This window comes from Equus asinus, chromosome 8 (genome assembly GCF_041296235.1).
Source record: "Equus asinus isolate D_3611 breed Donkey chromosome 8, EquAss-T2T_v2, whole genome shotgun sequence".
NCBI classification, from domain to species: Eukaryota; Metazoa; Chordata; class Mammalia; order Perissodactyla; family Equidae; genus Equus; species Equus asinus.
Window position 1 is genome coordinate 78,465,569 of NC_091797.1, and position 18,577 is coordinate 78,484,145.

An 18,577-nucleotide genomic window follows, 5' to 3' on the forward strand; every position below is an offset into this window, starting at 1 on the left:
TTAGTAATTTGTGTCTTTCAAGAAATTTGGCTATTTGTTGTTGAATTTATTGGCATAAAATGATGATATTCTCTTATTAACCTTTTAAATATCTTTAGGGTCTGTAGAGACAGAGGTGAATCGTTCTTGTGCCTGGAGCGGGCTTGCTGCTTCTGCTGTTAGCCTGTTAGTTGTGGGGGCACCCCTCGAATCAGCCTGCTCAGGAGCTGAGCTGAGTTTGAGTTTTTTGTTGCTATGGTTATCTTCAGGGCACCACCAGCTTGAGACTCTTCTCCTGTTACCTTGTGTTTAGGGTGGGGGCTGGGGTGCCACAGGGGTTTTTTCATGTTCCTTCTCCACCTTCAGCTCTGGCCTTGCCTGTGCACATGTGCTTTAGAGGCGCTCTCGCTGCACAGTCTCTCCTCCCATGGCAGTAGACTGCTGTTACTTGTTACTTGGTGCTTGCTAGCCTGGTGGCGGTGATGGCAGCGAGGGTGGGAGGTATCTTTTTCTGAACTAGTCTCAGTTTTAGGCAGCTCATGTCTTCTTGAGTCTCATGAGCATCTGCTGGAAGTTGGTGTAGAAGAGCCTACGAGTGAGTGTGAACTCGCCTTGTTTCTGTGGCTCCGAGGGAGTCTGCCGACCCCTCATGCTAGCCCACACTTTGCCTTTAGCAATTTTGTTAAAAATTTAGCTGGATTCTTTTTACCCACGTGGCATGCTACAGTGCTTCCTCCTGGGCTCTGTCACAGATGAGCCAATCTTTACATCTTGTCCCCTCTTGGAAGGGCCTTTCTTTAGATTGCAGAATACTTCGTTGCCATGAGACCTCTGGTCTCTGATGGTTTCAAGAAAAGTGATGATTTGGTAGTTATCTGGCTCTTCCTTGCTGTTGGGTGGGAGAGGAGAGTGACACTCTCCAGCTTTCTACATTCTGGACAGAAATAGAAGTCCCAGCAATTTGATTAGGTGGGGGTGGATGTTTGTTTTTCTTTCTCAGAGTCTGTTGAGTTTCTTGGATCTGTCAGTTTATAGTGTTTATCTGCTTAGGAAATGCTTCACACATTTCTTCAAGTATTTTTCTGCTCATCCTCTCTCTGCCTTTTTTCTGAGACTCTAATTACATGTATGTTAGATCACAGGACACCGAGGTTCTGATCTTTTTTTTTCATCTTTTTTTCTATCTTTGCTTCACTTTGGCTAGGTTCTCTTGCTAGGTTTTCAGTTTCGCTACTCTTTTCTTCTGCACTGTTTAATCTGTGAATTTCTTCATTTCAGATTTATATCATCTGTTTCTCTTCTCATTTTGTTCATGTTTACTTCTATGTAAACATGAACATATTTAAAACTTATTTAAATCCTATCTGCTAATTGCATCATCTCAGTCATTTCTGAGCCTGCTTTTATTGACTAATTTTTTCCTTCCTGTTTATGGATCACATTTTCCTACTTCTTTGCATGTTTAATAAATTTTGATTGGATGCTGGATGTTGTAATATTATGTTGGTGAATGTCTGGATTCTGTCGTCATTTAAGAGTATTAAAGATTGCTTTGGCAAATGGTTAACTTATTCTGGATCAACTTGATTGTTTTGAAACTTGTGTTTAAGTTCTGTCAGGGCAAGTCTAGATTAGGCTTTATTCTACGGCTATTTCAGCCCTTCCTCCAGATGAAACACTTCTGGGTCCTCTATCGATGCCCTAGGTGTTCAGTGAGGTCTCTTTCCTCTGGCTAGTTAGGCCTCAGATATCTCCTGGAGTTCTAAGACGTCTGGGAATTATTCAGCTTACAGCTCCCTAATAGTTGTTCTAGTACCTTGTTGCTTCCCTGGCCTCATGGAGTCTTGCTTTGCTGTATGCAGCTGACTATTTAGCCAAAGACTCAAAGCGATCCTTATGCAGATTTTTGTGTCGTTTTTCCACAATTGGTACTCTGCTCCACAAATTTTAGCCACATTGCTGAACTCTGTGAGCCTCCGATACCCTGTTTCGATTCTCTTTCCCTGCACTGCCGAAAGTGCCTCTCGGAAGGTGATAGGGCTTAGCACATTTGCTTGCTCTCTCTCAGGGTTCACTGACCAATACTGCCTATTGTTCAGTGTCAGAAAATAGCTATTTCTTGTATTTTTTCCAATATTGTAGTTGCATATGGTGGAATGCAAGTCCTGCTGGTTAATCCGTCATGGCCGGAGTGTCATCTGTTCTTTATATAGCTGGTGTTCGTTGTTTTCAAGATTTGTTTTACGAAGGAAGCCATTTTTTCTTTAAAAAGCTATTTTCTTGAGGTATAATTGATACATGATAAACTATACGTATTTAAACTGCACTATTTGTAACGTTTGACATGCATATTTATAGAGACTCATTAAACCATCATCGCAAAGTAGTGAACATATCCATCACCCCCGAAAGCTTTACCCTGCCCCATGGTAATCCTTCCCTGCCTCCGTCCTTGTCCCCTCATTCCCGGGCAACTGCTGATCTACCTCCTGTCACTATAGATGAGTGTGCGTTTTCTGTAGATGTGCGTATAAAGTAGTGTATCATGTAGTATTTTCTTTCTGAGGGGTTTTCTTTCACTCGGTGTAATTACTTTAAGATTTATCCATGTTGTTGCATGTCTCAGTAGTTCCTTCATTTCTTATTGCTGAGAAGTATTCAGTTATGTGGATATAGTATACCATGATTTGTTTATCCACTCATCTATTGATGGACATTTGGATTGTTTTCACTTTTTGGCTATTACAAATAAAGCTTTCATAAATGTTTGTGTACAAGTTTTTGTGTGGACATTTATTTCCTTTCGCTTGGGTAAATACCTAGAAGTCGGATGGCTAAGTCATATGGTAGATATGATTAACTTTGTTAGAAACTGCCCAGTTGTTTTCCAAAGTGCTTATACCATTTTACATTCCCATTAGCCGTGTATGAAAGTTTCAGGTCCTCCACATTCTTACTAGTATTTGGTATGGAAAGTCTTTTTAATTTTAGCCATTTTAGTGGTTATGTGGTAGTATTTCATTGTGGCTTCAATTAGCATTTCCCTAATGAATAATAATGTTGACCATTTTTTCATGGTGCTTCTTTGCCTTCTGTATATTTTCTTTGGTGAAGTGTCTGTTCTCATATTTTCCCTATTTTTTTTTTTTTTTTTGGAGGAAGATTAGCCCTGAGCTAACATCCACCGCCAATCCTCCTCTTTGCTGAGGAAGATTGGCCCTGAGTTAGCATCCGTGTCCATCTTCCTCCACCTTATATGTGGGATGCCTGCCTCAGCATGGCTTGATAAGCAGTGCAGAGGTCCATGCCTGGGATCTGAACCAGTGAACCCTGGACCACCAAAGCAGAGGGTGTGAAGTCAACTGCTGTGCCACCAGGCTGGCCCCATCTTGTCCTGTTTTTTAAATTCTTTTTTTTCTTTTCTTATGGCTGAATTTGAGAGTTCTTTATATATTTTAGATATAAGTCCTTTATCAGATATATGCTTTGGAAAGATTTTCTTCCAGTGTATGTCTCATCTTTTCATTCTCTTAACAGTATCTTTTGAAGAGCAGTGTCTTTTGAAATGTCCATCAATAGATGAGTGGATAAACAAAGCAGTGTCTTGTTAAGAGAACAGTGTCTCTTAATGGTGTCTTTTATCAGTTTTTAAAAATTTTTTATGGGCTCAGCTTTTGGTTTCCTATATAAGAAATCTTTGTCTAACTCAAGATCACAAAGATTTTCTCCTACCAGTTTTATAGTTTTAGGTTTTACATTTAGGTCTATGATCCAGTGTGAGTTAATTTTTGTATAATGTGTGAGGTATGGATCCAAGTTCATTTTTTAGCATTTGGATATCCAGTTGGTTTGGCACCATTTGTTTAAAAGGCTATCTTTTCTCTACCGCATTGCTTTTGAGCCTTTGTCAAAAATCAGTTAAATGTATACATGTGGGTTTACTTTTGGATTTTCTGTTGTGTTCTGTTGGCCTCCTTGTCTCTCTTTACACCAATACCATATTGTCTTGATTATTGTAGCTTTTTAATTATTCTTGAAATAAGGTAGTATTAGCCCTCCAACTTTGTTCTTCTTTTTCATAGTTGTTTTGGCTATTCAAATTTCTTTGTATTTCCCTATGTACTTTAGAATCAGCTGTTGATTTCTACAAAGAAGCCTGGTGGGATTTTGACTAGGGTTGTTTTAGAAGTATAGTTCAATATGGGAGCACTGACATCTTAACAATATTGAGCCTTCTGAAAAATAAGCAAGCTGTATTGGCTCATTTATTTTTGTCTTTAGTTTTGCTCAGCTATATTTTGTAGTTTTCAGTGTACAGGTCTTTTACATGTTTTGTTAGATTTATCCTTAATATTTTTTATGTTGTCATACATGGTATTTTCTTTTTCAGGTTTAATTAATTCACTTTATTCTTTTAAAGATTGGCACCTGAGCTAACAACTGTTGCCAATCTTCTTCTTTTTTTTTCTTCTTATTCTTCTCCCCAAATCCCCCAGTACATAGTTGTATATTGTAGTTGTGAGTGCCTCTGGTTGTGCTGTGTGGGACACCGCCTTAGCATGGCCTGATGAGTGGTGCTATGTCCATGCCCAGGATCCAAACCAGCGAAACCCTGGGCCACCAAAGCTAAGCAAGTGAACTTAACCACTTGGCCATGGGGCTGGCCCCTAATTTACTTTATTCTTTTTGTATACAAACACTATGTGGTGGCCACTGCTGGAGCCTAGGTGCTCTGCACAGAGACTCTGACGTGGATCTTTACAAGATAGTCAGTGAATTTCTGATAGGGAGACTTGGTGAACACAGTCTTTTTTTAGAGGTCTTAGAGATGGCCTCAAAGGTGGCCTTGGCAAAGTTGCCCAAGATGGCAGTCCAGCCCCTGGCCAAGGTATAGCAGTTATCAGTGCCTGCTATCAACAGCAGCTTCATGGGTACAGAGGCCAAGACAATGGCACTGGGTCTGTCTGAGTGGATGAAGCATGCCAGCACAGAGTTGCAGCATCCTGTCATCTTGCAAGGAACCGTGTGGAGTTTCCAGTCTTGTTCGCCTGAGGTCCCACTGCACAGGACAATGGAGAGCTTGGCTAGGATGCCTGGCCCCATGGATGGCAGTGGTTACCTCCTTGGAGCACTTAGCACCCAGACCGACGTGACTCTTATAGTCCTGAATGGCAACAAGTAGCTTGAACCTGATCCGCTGGCCAGCCCTGTTCTGCTTTACACGGGCATTAAGGGACATCGCCAGAAAAAGTCAGTGATCTCAGATGCCTTGATGGGCAGGAAGAAGAGATAAATCTCATCCAGGGACTTGATCTTCATGTCCTTGATCTGGGCAAACACTAATAAATTGTTGGTTGTAAGAGGGGAAGAAAGGGTTTTGAGAGTGTTGTGTTTGCATGGAGTTCTTTTTACTGTTGACTGCCAGTGTCTATCCTCTTCAGCCTTCCAGCACTCTGTCTCAAGTTGCAGGTCATTGGTGTGATTTTCAGTTGATTGTCCCCTGTGGTCTGACTCTGACAGGTACTGGAGGCACAGAGAAGGCATCAGAAGGAGAAATCGGGCATCATACCTACCTCGCCGACACCCTATACCTATAACAAGGTAGGTAGGAGACACTTACCATCACCCCTCAGGTAGGGCCCCTTTTCTCCTAGGAGGAGTTTGTGGTTCTCTGAGAATATGGCCAATTCCATTCTTATCCCTTAATATTCCTGCCCAAAAGGCTGGAAGCAGCCACACATGCAGAAGAGTATTTGGAACTCAAGTTTTTGTCTGAGGAAATATGATATGAAGTTCTTAGCAATTTAGGTTTTGTGGCAAGAACCAAGGGCTATGGTCATCTGTAGGTTATTTATTTGGTTACCTGTACAGTCCACTGACTACCTTAAAAGATATGGTTGTCTTGCTTTTTTTGAGGCGGAGGCCATTTCTGAGAACATTTCATGCCCATTCATGGTGCCATTCTTTCTCACCCCATAAAATATGCAACTTAGAGCAGTGTCTAGTGCACATAGCAAGTGCTCCTAAGTGTTACCGAGTACTGTCATAGTTCTTAATCTGTAACCCACACATCGAGCTTCTCTGCTCTAAAGCACAGAGGTTTAGGGCCTTTTGAAGCAGGTCCTGGAGGTCCTAGAGTTGCTGAGTAGATCAGACAAAAATGATGCTGCTTGGGGACTCAAGGCTGGATCTAGATGACAGAGAGGGAGCTGAGGATAGTAAAAAGGCGGTATGGCTCTTCCTGGGTCCCACACTTTCGAGGGCCCCACATATTCCTAACACACACACAGGCACACATGCATACATATCAAAGAACACACAGGCTCCTCTGCCCCTCAGGACCCTGCACTTGGCACTGGCACAGTGTGACCAGAACTGTAAATATCTACTTTCACGATTAACACTGTGCAGTCCCCAAGTAGTCACTGCTCCACACCTTCTTGCTCTAAAAACTCAAACTCTAGGCAGCTGTGGCCTTACGTAGTAAAGGTTTGGGGAGTGGGCCGATTACAGGATCAGAGTCAGAAACTGCTCCCTGCTTCACAATGCAGGCAGGAATTAAGTGATAGAAGCTCTTAGATAACACATTCATTTACTTGCTAAAATCTTCTCAGTGTGAATGCAGTGGATTCTTGTGTGATATATTATTTCCCAGTACTATTTTTTTCTTCTCTTCCTGTTCCATTTTGTGAAACTAGTGGTGCTCATGAATCAGCATGGCATTCATGAAAATTACACACTGTACAGAAGTAACATGCTGAAATAGTAAATAGTTCATACTAATTTTGAATGTGTATATATGTTGGTCTAGATACAATCTTTATATTGGCAACTAAATGAGTACTGAATGCTACATTTGCAAATAATTTTTTAAATTTTTCTTTTTCTTTTTTTTCTTTTTTTTTGCTGAGGAAGATTTGCCCTGAGCTAACATCTGTGTCCAGTCTTTCTGTGTTTTGTATGTGGGTCGTCACCACAGCATGGCTGATGAGTGGTGTAGGTCTATGCCTGGGAACCAAACCCAGACTGCTGAAATGGAGTGCACCAAACTTAGCCACTAGGCCACTGGGCCAGCCCCTGCAAATAACTTTTTAAATAAAAATATGTAATAAGATATAATGCATACATAAACCTTAATTAAAAACAAAAAAAGAGGCTGTAGGCTGGGAGACTTGCTCTGGCTTCACCACTATTCAGCTTCATGACGTTGGTTAGGTCACTTAGTTTCACTCTTGACAGTTGACCTTATGGATGACAAGATCTCTGTAGTATCAGTTTCCTATGTGTAAAGTGAGAGATTTGAACCATCTTTAAGCCTCCTTTTTACCTCTATAATTTAATAATTATGTTCTATGGCATGAGTCTTGTCATCTAAAAAACACCTGTTAGTATGATGTCAAAATATGGGTGAGAGTATCTGAGACATACCATTTTCCGGGCTTCTCTCAGAGCCCAGCCCACAGCTGTGGTGTGAAGAAGAGTGTGTGGCCGTAGTGGCAGGTTCCCTGGGCCTCCTTTCTTAGGCAGACACTGCTTTTGTCCTGCAATTCAAGAGAGGCTGTAATTCAAGCCTCTAAGGACCCAGTTTCCAAGGCAGGTGGAGCTATATTTAACTAAAATAGGAGTCCTTTATTAATAATCATGTTGTGACTACAGGCCATGGGGTCACCTTTATACCTACAGACATGGTAGTTGGTGGCAGTTTTCTTTCTTTCAGAATGTTTCCGCCAAGAATGGTGTGCCATCTTGCAGATGGGTACAGTGAGGCTTTATGTGGCCAAAGGAATGCTTTTAGACTTCCTGTTCTTGACTCCAGTGTCTCTCCCTGATCTGTGTCAAACTGCTTTGGGTTTTCTGAAATGACTTTGCTATATCATGGAGTCAGCCTGCCTGTGTCTTAGCTGCTTGGTTTCTGTACCCTCAACCCAGCCAGGATGACAGAGTACATGGTTCACAACCAGCAGGCTTATATCTGTTACTTCTCTGGCTGAGGACAAAGTATCCTACACCTGTACCCAAGGATCAGATAGCGGCTTGGGCCTACAGTGTGAGAAGAAAAGTCACTCTTTATTTTCTCCCAGACTGACCTTGTATGCTGGTGTATATATATGTAGTGTTGATGGCATATAAGAAATATGGAGAGAAAGGTTTGTTCTCTTAAGACTTCCTCAAACTTTTCCAGTCTCTGTTAAGTGATTCTTGAAGATATCAGCCTGTGTGTGTCAGGGGCTATTTCTGGGCTGGTGCTGGGGGCTTTATTTTGGGGCTGGGGCTGTGCCTGTGCTGTGAGTGACCATTTTCTTTTTGCTTTCAGAGCTGTGACTTGTGGTCCCTAGGGGTGATTATCTACGTGATGTTGTGTGGATACCCTCCTTTTTACTCCAAACACCACAGTCGGACTATCCCAAAGGATATGCGGAGAAAGATCATGACAGGCAGTTTTGAGTTCCCAGAGGAAGAGTGGAGCCAGATCTCAGAGATGGCCAAAGATGTTGTGAGGAAGTGAGTCCCCGGGCCACTGGGAGGGGAGGCCAAGGAGGCCTTAAGTTGGTGGAGCACAAGGGTATGTTGGGTAGAGAAAAGTCATTTGTTTCTCAGCATGCTCCTTCCCATTTTAGCATCACAGACATCTTACTCCTGGAACCTGAGATGAGAGTTCTCAGTGTCCACACCTTGGTGAAATTGGAGCTTTGCTTCCTCCTGTTGCATTCCTAGAATTTGTTCCCAGGGTTATAAACCCAGGTCCCTTGGTAGCCAGTGTCTCTGTGAGCATTAATTCAGGACCTTAAACGGTAAACCCCCCTGGTGTGCCCTATTTGCATGTAAGCCAATCATCTGGGGTGGACATGATACCAGGAACTAACTGGGGTGCTAAGATGACAAGCGCTCTTGGCTTTTCATCCCTTGGCTGCTGTGGGAGGACATGATTGATTGTGTAGGGTCTGGACGCCACTCCTCAGCCTTCCCACTGCTTGTTAGTTGCTCCGACGTATATTAAGATGGAAAGATTTGGGAGAATTGGGGCTAGTGACTTGATGAGGGAGAGCTGACATTCAGAGTCCTTTGGTAGCTGAAGGACTAGGTAAGAAGTCAGCCCTAAATGTGAGGAATATTTGCTCTTCCTGCCTGTCTGGGAGGCTCAGCTCCCTGGGATGTGGGTGCTGTTCTCATATTCCTACTGCTTGGCCTTCACTGAGCAATTTCTCCTTTTTTGGTTTCAGTTTCTTCATCTGTAATGCGATGAAGATAAGCATTAACTGGAAACTGTCTCCTCACAGTACAGCCATTTCTCTATGGAGATTACTCCCTTTCAAAAGTGAGCTTTTCCTTTTGGATAGGGGCCTACGTATATAAAGAGGGACTAATTTCTAAAATACACAAGTAAAACCTTTTTAGGAGGGTAGAGGCAATGTTTAAGTCATCCTCTGTCCTCCCATGCTATTTCCATGCTGTATTCTCAGCTGCTTAACCAAGACTTCAGTATCTTCCAAGTGGTTCTTTGTCAGTTCTGTAGAATATATTTCCTGTCCAAAGACCAACACTGATTATCTTCTTTCAGCTTTGGAATTCTTTTCCAAATAATCTTTCCTTTAGAATCTGAAGCTGCTTTTTCACATTGATCCAGAAGGTTGCAGAGAACCTGAAAGAGCAAGTAGGCATGTTGTCCTGACTCTGACATTTGGAGTGGGAGGATATGTGGTTGGAAGGAGGGGCTGTGAAAAGCCCCGGGAACATGCTGAGGTGAGCTAGGAGTTGTGTCAGCATGAATGGACAAGAGGTAAAGAAGTGTAATCAAAGAGCAGTGGGACAGAGCAATACATTACACTTGGAAAGAAGTGCCAGCCCCTCCTCAGAGACTCTAGAGTTTTAGCTTTTGAATGTCTTTGGAATAAAGGGTTCATGTCCTGCTGTATGGTTACACACTAAGAGTTTTATCCCAAGTGGCAATCTGGATTGTCAGAACCACATGACCCCTCAGCTAATTTTGCAGCCATTATCAGCCAAAAGAGCACTTGGAGTCCCTTTTGGAAATTAGAGCCGACTGTCCTAGAAACATCAATATGAAGATTCAAGGCCTCTGGAACTATAAGCCATCTGTAGGATTACCTTATTGAACCCAGAACTCAGTCTGAAGTATCACTGGATTAAGCCTTTTCCTGCCATTTTTATCTCACTGTCTAGTATAGAAAGGACCTCCCAGGGACACAGTGCCCTCACGGTTAGTGGTTAGGGATTAGAACCCCACCCCTGCCCTGCAGATGGAAGGCCTAGGCTTGTAGGAGTTGGTAGAAAGTTAGAAGCTGGAGCTGGTTGGAGCCAGACCAGACCAGAACTTCCTGGCCTCCTGGCAGCCCTGTTGGCTTTTTCTCCGCAGGCTCTTGAAGGTCAAACCAGAGGAAAGACTCACCATCGAGGGAGTGTTGGACCACCCCTGGCTCAACTCGACTGAGGCTCTGGATAATGTGCTACCCTCTGCTCAGCTGATGATGGATAAGGTTTTGAATGATGCTTATTTTGTTGGCTGAAAAGGCTATGTTGAGAAGGAATGCTGGGGCTCGACTCAGTGAGACGTTAAAGGTAGAACAATGCAGAACACACAGTCTTTCCCAAAGAAACATCTTTGGTTCCCTGAAAATCAGGGTTGGAAAGCAAGTGCTTCTCTCCATAAAGGGACAGATGAAGGTCTAGTAGATACACGCGAAGGAGGCACTCAGGGGGCGTCCTCCATGTTTGTGCTTCAGGGAGGGGCCCAGAGCAGTGCAAGAAATTCTCCCTCCCCCAAAGGGTTTAAACAAGACGGCTTGAAAGACCAATAAACATGAAACAAAGAGGGACCGTTTCAGACATCGGAGCTTTGCATGCTAAATTTTCTGTGAATGCTATGGGAATTCAGGAAAAGACAACATTTGTGAAGGGCTGTAATTAGGGAGGGGTTTTTGAAGAGAAGGCAACCCCCTCACATTTATTAACTATTGTGTGGCAGTTTCTGACCTCTCACATGTTCAGCCATGAACTGGCCATGAAGAATTTTAGTGGACAGTGGAAGTGCTCAAGTGTGGTGAACAACCTGAGCAAAATATCAGAGGCTGAAGTTCATCAGTGGGAAAAACAGCCTGGCTTCCTGAATGGGAAGTTGGTGAGATAGGTGTGGCAAGGCCAGGCTTTGAAAGCAGAGCTTGGGGGGAGTCTTAGTAGGATGTAATTGAGAGGCCATTGTAGATTTTTGGGAAGAGATTTGCCACAAGGAAGGTATTTAGGGATGGTCAGTCAGACTTTCAGACTTGCCAGCCTGACTTCTGCAGTAATCCAGAAGCTGAGGGATGGCTCTGGGAGCAGGGAAGTAGAGATGAATAAATAGGCTCAATATTTTTGAAGACAAATTTCTACAGCTTTTGTTGACTGACTGGATATCAAAGGACAGTGGGTGGCATATGTGGTGATACTACTGACAGAGAGAAATCAGGAACGAGATTAGTTTGGGTGAAGGGAAGTCTCTTAGGTTTTAGATATTGTTTAAGGTGGTAGATCGACATTCCAATGAGTGAGATACATGGTGTGGGACCAGAGTGTGGCTGAGAGGTAAAGACAGTGACACAGACTTGAGTCTTACTCTCAAGGGATGGGGTTGAACTTTGGGAGAGAATAAACGAATAGGAAAAAAGAATGCTAAGACCACCCTTAATTTAGCTGGGGTATGGGAGAGAAAGGAGCGCTCGAAGGAACAGTGTTCTCTGCCATCTCTGATTGTGTGTGATTGTCTTCTTGGTTTAAATATGCTCAGTAGTCCAGGAATGGTTTGGTCAGTCCAGAATCCTAAGGGATTGCTTAGATCCTCTGGTTGTCAGCACATGGTGGTTACAGCGTGGCTTTCCTCAAGATCTTGGAAATGAAGACGTAAGATTGCCTTCTGGAGTTACTTTCAAGTTAGTGTATAATGAAGCCAAGTATGGATATGCAGAATCTTCTTAATGAGAAAGAGTGGCTCCTAAGCCTATACGATAGAACTGCAATGTGACAGTATATTCCTGTTTTTAAAGAAATGATATGGTCATGATGTGGGTTGGTCAACTTTGGAAGTATAGAAAAAAGGCCACATAGGCAGATGTTAAATAGGGTCCATCTAAGCCCTGCCTAGGAGATGGAGTCTGAGCTCATGCCCTTGAGCTGTTGCCCTCTTTTAGGTTGAGCCATCACTGTGGAGGAGAGAGATGTTGAGGGTCCAGGGGGGTATAGACAGGGCTGCCTATTACATACCCTTAACTGAGCTCAAACTCTTCCTGACCTAACTGCATGCTTACCAAGGAACTATTTTTTTTAATTGTCAAATTTTGCTGTTGAAATTCAAACAATACAGAAGTAGATAAAAAGCAAAACTTCCCTTTCATTCCCCTGCCTCAATGTCACCCCTCAGAGGTGAGGTAATCTACAGCTTGATGTACCCTTCCTGATCTTTTTCTGGGGAGACACACACATACGCACAGAGTTTGTCCTTTTTTAAATACAAAAGTGGGATTGTCTTGTTCTTACAAAGTTTTCTGCTGATTGCTTGCCTTCCTTCATTGGTCTGCCCCTAGCGAAAGCATACACTTGTTATAAAGACACAGACTTCGAGAGTTCTGGACTCCATGACAGTTATTTCTCATTGTAAATTCGTTGACTGGCTTACAGATCAATTCCTGAAGGTTTACCGTGCTCAACGTGTGAAATGGTTGGGCTTCTGAGCCTCAGGGCTGAGGTGACTGTCTACACTGTGGAGGCAGTGAATAAATGCCCCTCTGGGAGGCTTCTCCAGTGGCAGCCTGCCAGTCTTTCCCTCATGTACATGTATGCCTCTCCTTACACTTGTCCTTGCCACTGGCTGTGAGCATGAGCCTTGGTAGTATTTCTTACTTGCGTTCGTGTCCCCCTGCAGGGAAGAAGGGCTAGCTGTTGTGTGGCCCTTGGTTAGCCTGGTTTTCCCTGAGCCCTGCTGATCTATGGGGAAGAGTCCTCTGCCTTGTCAAAATTTGTTCACTGCCAGCATAAGAGTGAAATTGCCTTCTTAGTCCTCGAGCCCCTCCTTCCCACTCTCTTAGATTGGCTTTTTAGGTGCCCATAAATGAATGCGGAAAAACTGACGGCAATGTTTGCATTCAGGCGGTGGTTGCAGGAATCCAGCAGGCTCACGCGGAACAGTTGGCCAACATGCGAATCCAGGATCTGAAAGTCAGCCTCAAACCCCTGCACTCTGTGAACAACCCCATTCTGAGGAAGAGGAAATTACTCGGGTAAGTGAGCTTATCTCGTCCATTTCCTTTCATGGTTCACGTGGCTGACTACAGGGCTCTAAAAGGTCAGCCAGGGGTCTGCCCTTTTTCTGCCTCTTAAGAGGGTGGAAAGGATAAGCTCTTGAAATAGCGTTGTAAGTTGGAGATACTCTGTAGTTAATTATTTAACTGAAAAGTCTGTTGCTTTATGTTTAGACTTAACATCTGTCAAGAGCTGGGTTTTGGGATCTCACCTTGTTATTACCTCTCTCCCAAACTTTTAAAGCACCAAGCCAAAGGACTGTGTTTATATCCATGACCGTGAGAATGGAGCCGAGGATTCAAATGTTGCCTTGGAAAAGCTCCGAGATGTGATTGCTCAGTGTATTCTCCCCCAGGCTGGTAAAGGTCATGCCATTTATGAATGCTGTGTGCGTATGTGTGTGCGTGTGTGCGTGTGCATGTATGCACACGCACATGACAAAAGGAGTGGTTTGAGTTGAGGTTGTCTGTTTCATCTTTGTGTTATAAGAGAATAAGTACATTATATAAATTAGTCTGTGCCCACTAAAATGAGTGGACAGTGGGAACTCAGAAATGCGGTAAGTTCTGCCCCTCCTTTGGTTTCTGTGAAATTTCCAGTTTAGGTTTAATTGCCAGTGTCAGGCGCAGCATGTAATTTTGTTTTCTTAGTTTGTTAATGAGGGCACAGGATAGAGGATGGAGAATAGATGGTGGCAGCGTCAGGATCAAGTTGGGAAGGTCAGGAAACATCATTTCCGGAGCCTTTAGAGTGCAAGGCTGTCGTTAACTTGTGAATATAAAGAGAACACCTTCCAGGTTCAGAAGCGGCCCCTGCTGCTGCTTGTGTCGTGGGCAGAATGTGACTTATACACAGGTCCTTTTGAGTGAGAGCTTGCTTTCGGTATGTTCTCTCTCCACTCATTGGGGTGTGATAGGTTTTTCTCAACAGATTTTCTTGGGATGCTTCAAGTAGTAGGCCAGAAAACTGTTGGGTTGACCTGTCTTCCTAGATTCCTTGGATTTTAAGAGAACTCTCACATAGTGTACCTGAGATAGTCTTCCAAAGTAAGAAATGAGCCTAGGAGAAAGAAGATAGCCCACTCAGCCTTGTCCTCACTCCCTCTCTGAGTCTCTTGGTTTAACCAGGTGTTTTTGCTCAGCAGTAGAGTCTGACACTGCCTCTTTCCCATGCCTCAGTGCTAAGACTCTGGGGCCATCAGGGGATTTGTGTGAGACAGTCAAAGTGGAAGAGCGCAAAGACCAGAAGTGGTCTACATGTAATGTAGGGACCAGCAGTAACAAGAGTGTCTGGTAAAGTTTGCACCTTTCATCACCACTTCTCAACAAGTTGAATATCATGTCCTTCCGTCTCTGACACTGAAATCCCATGATGCTGCAGGAGAACATAACTTCTTCATTTTTATCAATAGGAGAGAATGAAGATGAAAAGCTGAATGAAGTAATGCAGGAGGCTTGGAAGTATAACCGGGAATGCAAACTCCTACGAGATACTCTGCAAAGCTTCAGCTGGAATGGTAGGAGCTTTAATTACTCCTTTCCCAAGGACTGCAGAAAAGTGATCATTAATAGGACATGTAGGATCTCTAGGGGCTGAGCTGGTGCTGTTTTCAGGTCAAGTGAGCCTGGAGAGTGAGTGGAGGCGTGTCTAGACATCTGGCCCTTTCACTTGTCTTCCAGAGTTCAAATAAATTGTGTGTTGCAGATTTAACACTGCAGAGCCCTTGTCACACACCACTTGGGCAAAAACCCCTTCAGATCTCAGAACTCCTCCCTGATACCTTGGCTGTTCCCTAGGTCATTAAGGAGCAGTATACTCTGAAGGGGAGAAAGAGGGCAAAGTACCAGGGGGTCCACCCTGCTAACTTACTTATCTTAGAGAAGAGCTGTTTTACTAAAGAGTAGAGTTGGCCAAATCTGCTGCCTGTTGAATTTTTGTCCCCAGGCAAGCAAGGTAGATATGTATTTCTTTTTTTTTTCCTGCTTTTTCTCCCCAAATCCCCCTGGTACATAGTTGTGTATCTTAGTTGCACGTCCTTCTGGTTGTGTCATATGGGATGCTGCCTCAGCGTGACCTAACGAGCAGTGCCATGTCCACGCCTAGGATCCAAACCGCTGAAACCCTGGGCCGCTGAAGCGGAGCACGTGGACTTAACCACTCGGCCATGGGGCCGGCCCCACGAGAGATGTATTTCTTGAACTGCTTTTTGTATTGTCTTTCTAGTTCAGCAGACTAAACTAAAGTTCCAGGATGTTCAGAGAGGGGAGCAAACTCTTTGACTTCATTGCCTGGCTTGGTTCTTGGACCTGAGAAATCCAAAATAATAGCCTGACCATTCCCATACTTGGAGGAGATTAGCTTCCCTGGGATTTTTTTTTTAAGATTTTGAAATATCAGTACAGAAAAGTGATCACAGTTGAAGTGTGCACGTTTGATGAATTTTCACAAAGTGAACACTCCCCTGTAACCAGCACCTGGAACATGTAGTGGAACATGGACCCTCTTCTAATCACTACCTCCCACCCCCAAGGGTAATCATGATCCCAATTTCTAGCACTATAAATTAGTTTTGTCTGGTTTTGTATTTTATGTAAATAGAATCACATAAGTCTGTGTTCTTTTGTGCCTGGCTTCTTTTAGTCAACGTTACATTCAGCCACATGGTCGTGCATAGCAGCAAATCATTATGTAGCCTCCATTCTACTGTTGAATAGACATTTGGGTTGTTTCTAGGTTTTGTTAATTCAGAAAAGGGCTGCCATGATCTCTCTTGTGTATATATTTTGGTGAACTCATTTCTCTTACGCACCTAGGATTGGAATTGCAGTTCATGGGGGTATTCATCTGTTTGGCTTTAGTAGGTCCTGCCGCTAGTTTTCCAGCGTGGTCATACTGATTAATACTTCCGCTAGCGGTGTTTGAGGGTTCTAGTTATTCTACAGCCACACCAACACTTGCTGTTGTCTGTCTTTTTTATTTTAGTCATTCTGGTTAGTATGTACTGGTATTGCAATGTCTTATTTGCCTTTCCCTGAGGACTTTTGAGCTTAAGCGCTTTTTAAATATTTATTGGCCATTTAGATTTCCTCTTTTGTGAAGTGCCTCTTCTGCCCATTTTTTTATTGAGTTGTACCTTCTTCATAGATGTGAAGGAGTTCTTTATTCTGGATGTGAGTCCTTTGTCAGACATACATAAGAAAAATCATCTTCCTCTTCACGGTTTCCTTCTGTGCTGTTGTAGTGAACACTGGATTTTTACTGCTAGGTTAAATGAAACTGCTCAATTACTACATAAAAAATGGGAGATCTGAACCGCTTTTGATCGGTGTTGGGGATGGTTCCTCCATTGATGAGGGTAAATTTGATATTGGTAGGGTGTACCTTACTGAGTCCCTGTCAGGAATTTGTTTGCAGACTGACCTTTTTCTTTTTTGGGTTTCAGGTCGTGGATTCACAGATAAAGTAGATCGACTAAAACTGGCAGAAATTGTGAAGCAAGTGATAGAGGAGCAAACCACGTCCCATGAATCTCAATAATGACAGCTTCAGATGTTGTTTTTTAACAATTTGAAAATTTATTCTTTAATGTATAAAGTAATTTTTATGTAAATTAATAAATCATAATTTCCTTTTCACATTGCTTAAAGATGCGATATAGATTTAGATAAAGGATTCACTAATAGTGTAGTTCATTGATTTGTTTTAAGAAAAGCTCAGTTCCTAGAGATATACTATGACTTTAGGACTCTTTAGTCATATGGTTGTAAGGAGACAGATGGTGTTGTGAAGCAAGATCATTTTCTTTGTAGTAGAGTATACAAAAACCATTTGCCAGCAGTAGACAAAGGACCAACTATACTAACCTTTTTGCTTAGTAAACAGTTGAATCAAGTACCCTGGAATCTGGTTTCAATTGCCCTGTGTATTTATTTTCTTTACTATCTGTAGATTAGCTCTGGTGCCAAGACATTTTTATGGATCCATGTTGCAGACTGCCTGCTAGAACTCACAGGATGCCAACTCCCACGATGGAAGAGGCAGGGAACTGAGCCCTCATTTCTCTTGTCCCTAATTCCCTAGAGAAAAGTGATAACGTTTGTTTTTTTGTCATGTTTGTTAAAAGCTCTTGGAGTGTCTCTTAACTCTAATGGGATTATCTTTTGAGTTTCTTCTTCTCATGTTTAACCAGAGCTTCAGTTTACCCTCACCTAAGGTCCTACTTTGTCTTCTCGCCTCCCCCACAGCCCTCACCAGCTCCACGACTTCTTATTTCCTTTCCCATTCTTTCAGCCTCCTTTATGGGATGATTTTTCTGAGAAAGTTACATATCATAAAAACTCGACTATTGGGTTAGCATCCAAAATGGTCCAGTTTTTTTCTCTTAAAGCTGTTCTTTTTCTCTGTAATGTTTCTGCCTGGGTTTCATATTGGCATTCTTTGGGCTGCATTTATTTTGTTCAGTACCCTTTATTTTCAGGAAGCATGGTTCTGGCCCAGAGATCAGCTGTTTGAATAGAAAACAAAGCTAGATGCTTTTATAGTTTTCTGTTGTCCATATGGGCTTCCATAACACACCATTTTTATTTACTTATTTTTTGAGCTGTTTGTGGTGGGTACCTGTGTTGGTGAATAGAATATCTCATAGGCAAAATCCCATTCACAGAGCAGAGGAAGAAGGTCAGCAGGCTCCGTTATTTCAGTTTTATCCCGTCACATTCTCTTTAATCAGAATCCATCCCACGGAGCTCACTTACTTTTAACTCTTCCACTTTGCTGAGTATGTCTTCAGGGTTACATTTGGTTAGTATGCTCATATGTATGTGACTGACTGTCAGAATATAGGATAAAAACGCAAAGTATCTTTTAAGAATTACCTTATTACACTTGTTCCCTTTTATCTTGGAGAATTTGTAATCAAGGTATTTTGTGAGGTAAGGTTTACTAATCTTAGGTGACTGATAATGTTATAAATAGATACCCTGTAAGCAGAATTTAGGACTTTTAAAGGTAGCAAAATGTAAGAGTTAGGCAGCAGAGAAAAAACGTTTTCTTATTTACTGACCGGAAAACTTAGCTGAGAGTTGAATTAAATTATTCTGTTTTCCAGTGAAATGCAGTCTTACAAATCACTTCTTGCAATCAGGGAAAACTCTGCACTTGTTTCCAGAACTACTGACATTCATTTTTCTTAGGGCAGAGGTTTCAGTATTCGCTAGGGAGAGGAAGGCAGTAATTAACTTTCTTACTCTTCTTTTTCTTCAGAGGAACCTTCTAGCATGCCCAGTCTACCATTAACTTCTCAGATTTG

The 18,577-nt window shown here is 42.6% G+C and overlaps 1 protein-coding gene and 1 pseudogene across 6 annotated transcripts in view; one reads left to right on the forward strand and one right to left on the reverse strand.

The window, feature by feature from the left end:
- The window catches only part of MAPKAPK5 (MAPK activated protein kinase 5), a 38,560-nt gene extending 21,656 nt beyond the window's left edge, over nucleotides 1-16,904 (forward strand). For 3 of the 6 annotated variants that reach the window (XM_014858661.3, XM_044775863.2, XM_044775862.2), the window contains 7 exons: nucleotides 5,500-5,580; nucleotides 8,294-8,481; nucleotides 10,355-10,475; nucleotides 13,117-13,247; nucleotides 13,513-13,634; nucleotides 14,681-14,785; nucleotides 16,712-16,904. In XM_014858661.3, the coding sequence (XP_014714147.1) occupies nucleotides 5,500-5,580; nucleotides 8,294-8,481; nucleotides 10,355-10,475; nucleotides 13,117-13,247; nucleotides 13,513-13,634; nucleotides 14,681-14,785; nucleotides 16,712-16,806 (843 nt within the window). In that variant the 3' untranslated portion in view covers nucleotides 16,807-16,904. The remainder of the gene's footprint in view (nucleotides 1-5,499; nucleotides 5,581-8,293; nucleotides 8,482-10,354; nucleotides 10,476-13,116; nucleotides 13,248-13,512; nucleotides 13,635-14,680; nucleotides 14,786-16,711) is intronic. The other 3 variants (XM_014858660.3, XM_044775864.2, XM_070516089.1) reach the window with 1 other exon arrangement.
- Nucleotides 4,679-5,440, reverse strand: LOC106842263 (small ribosomal subunit protein uS5 pseudogene; annotated as a pseudogene).
- Nucleotides 16,905-18,577: the final 1,673 nt, after the last annotated feature.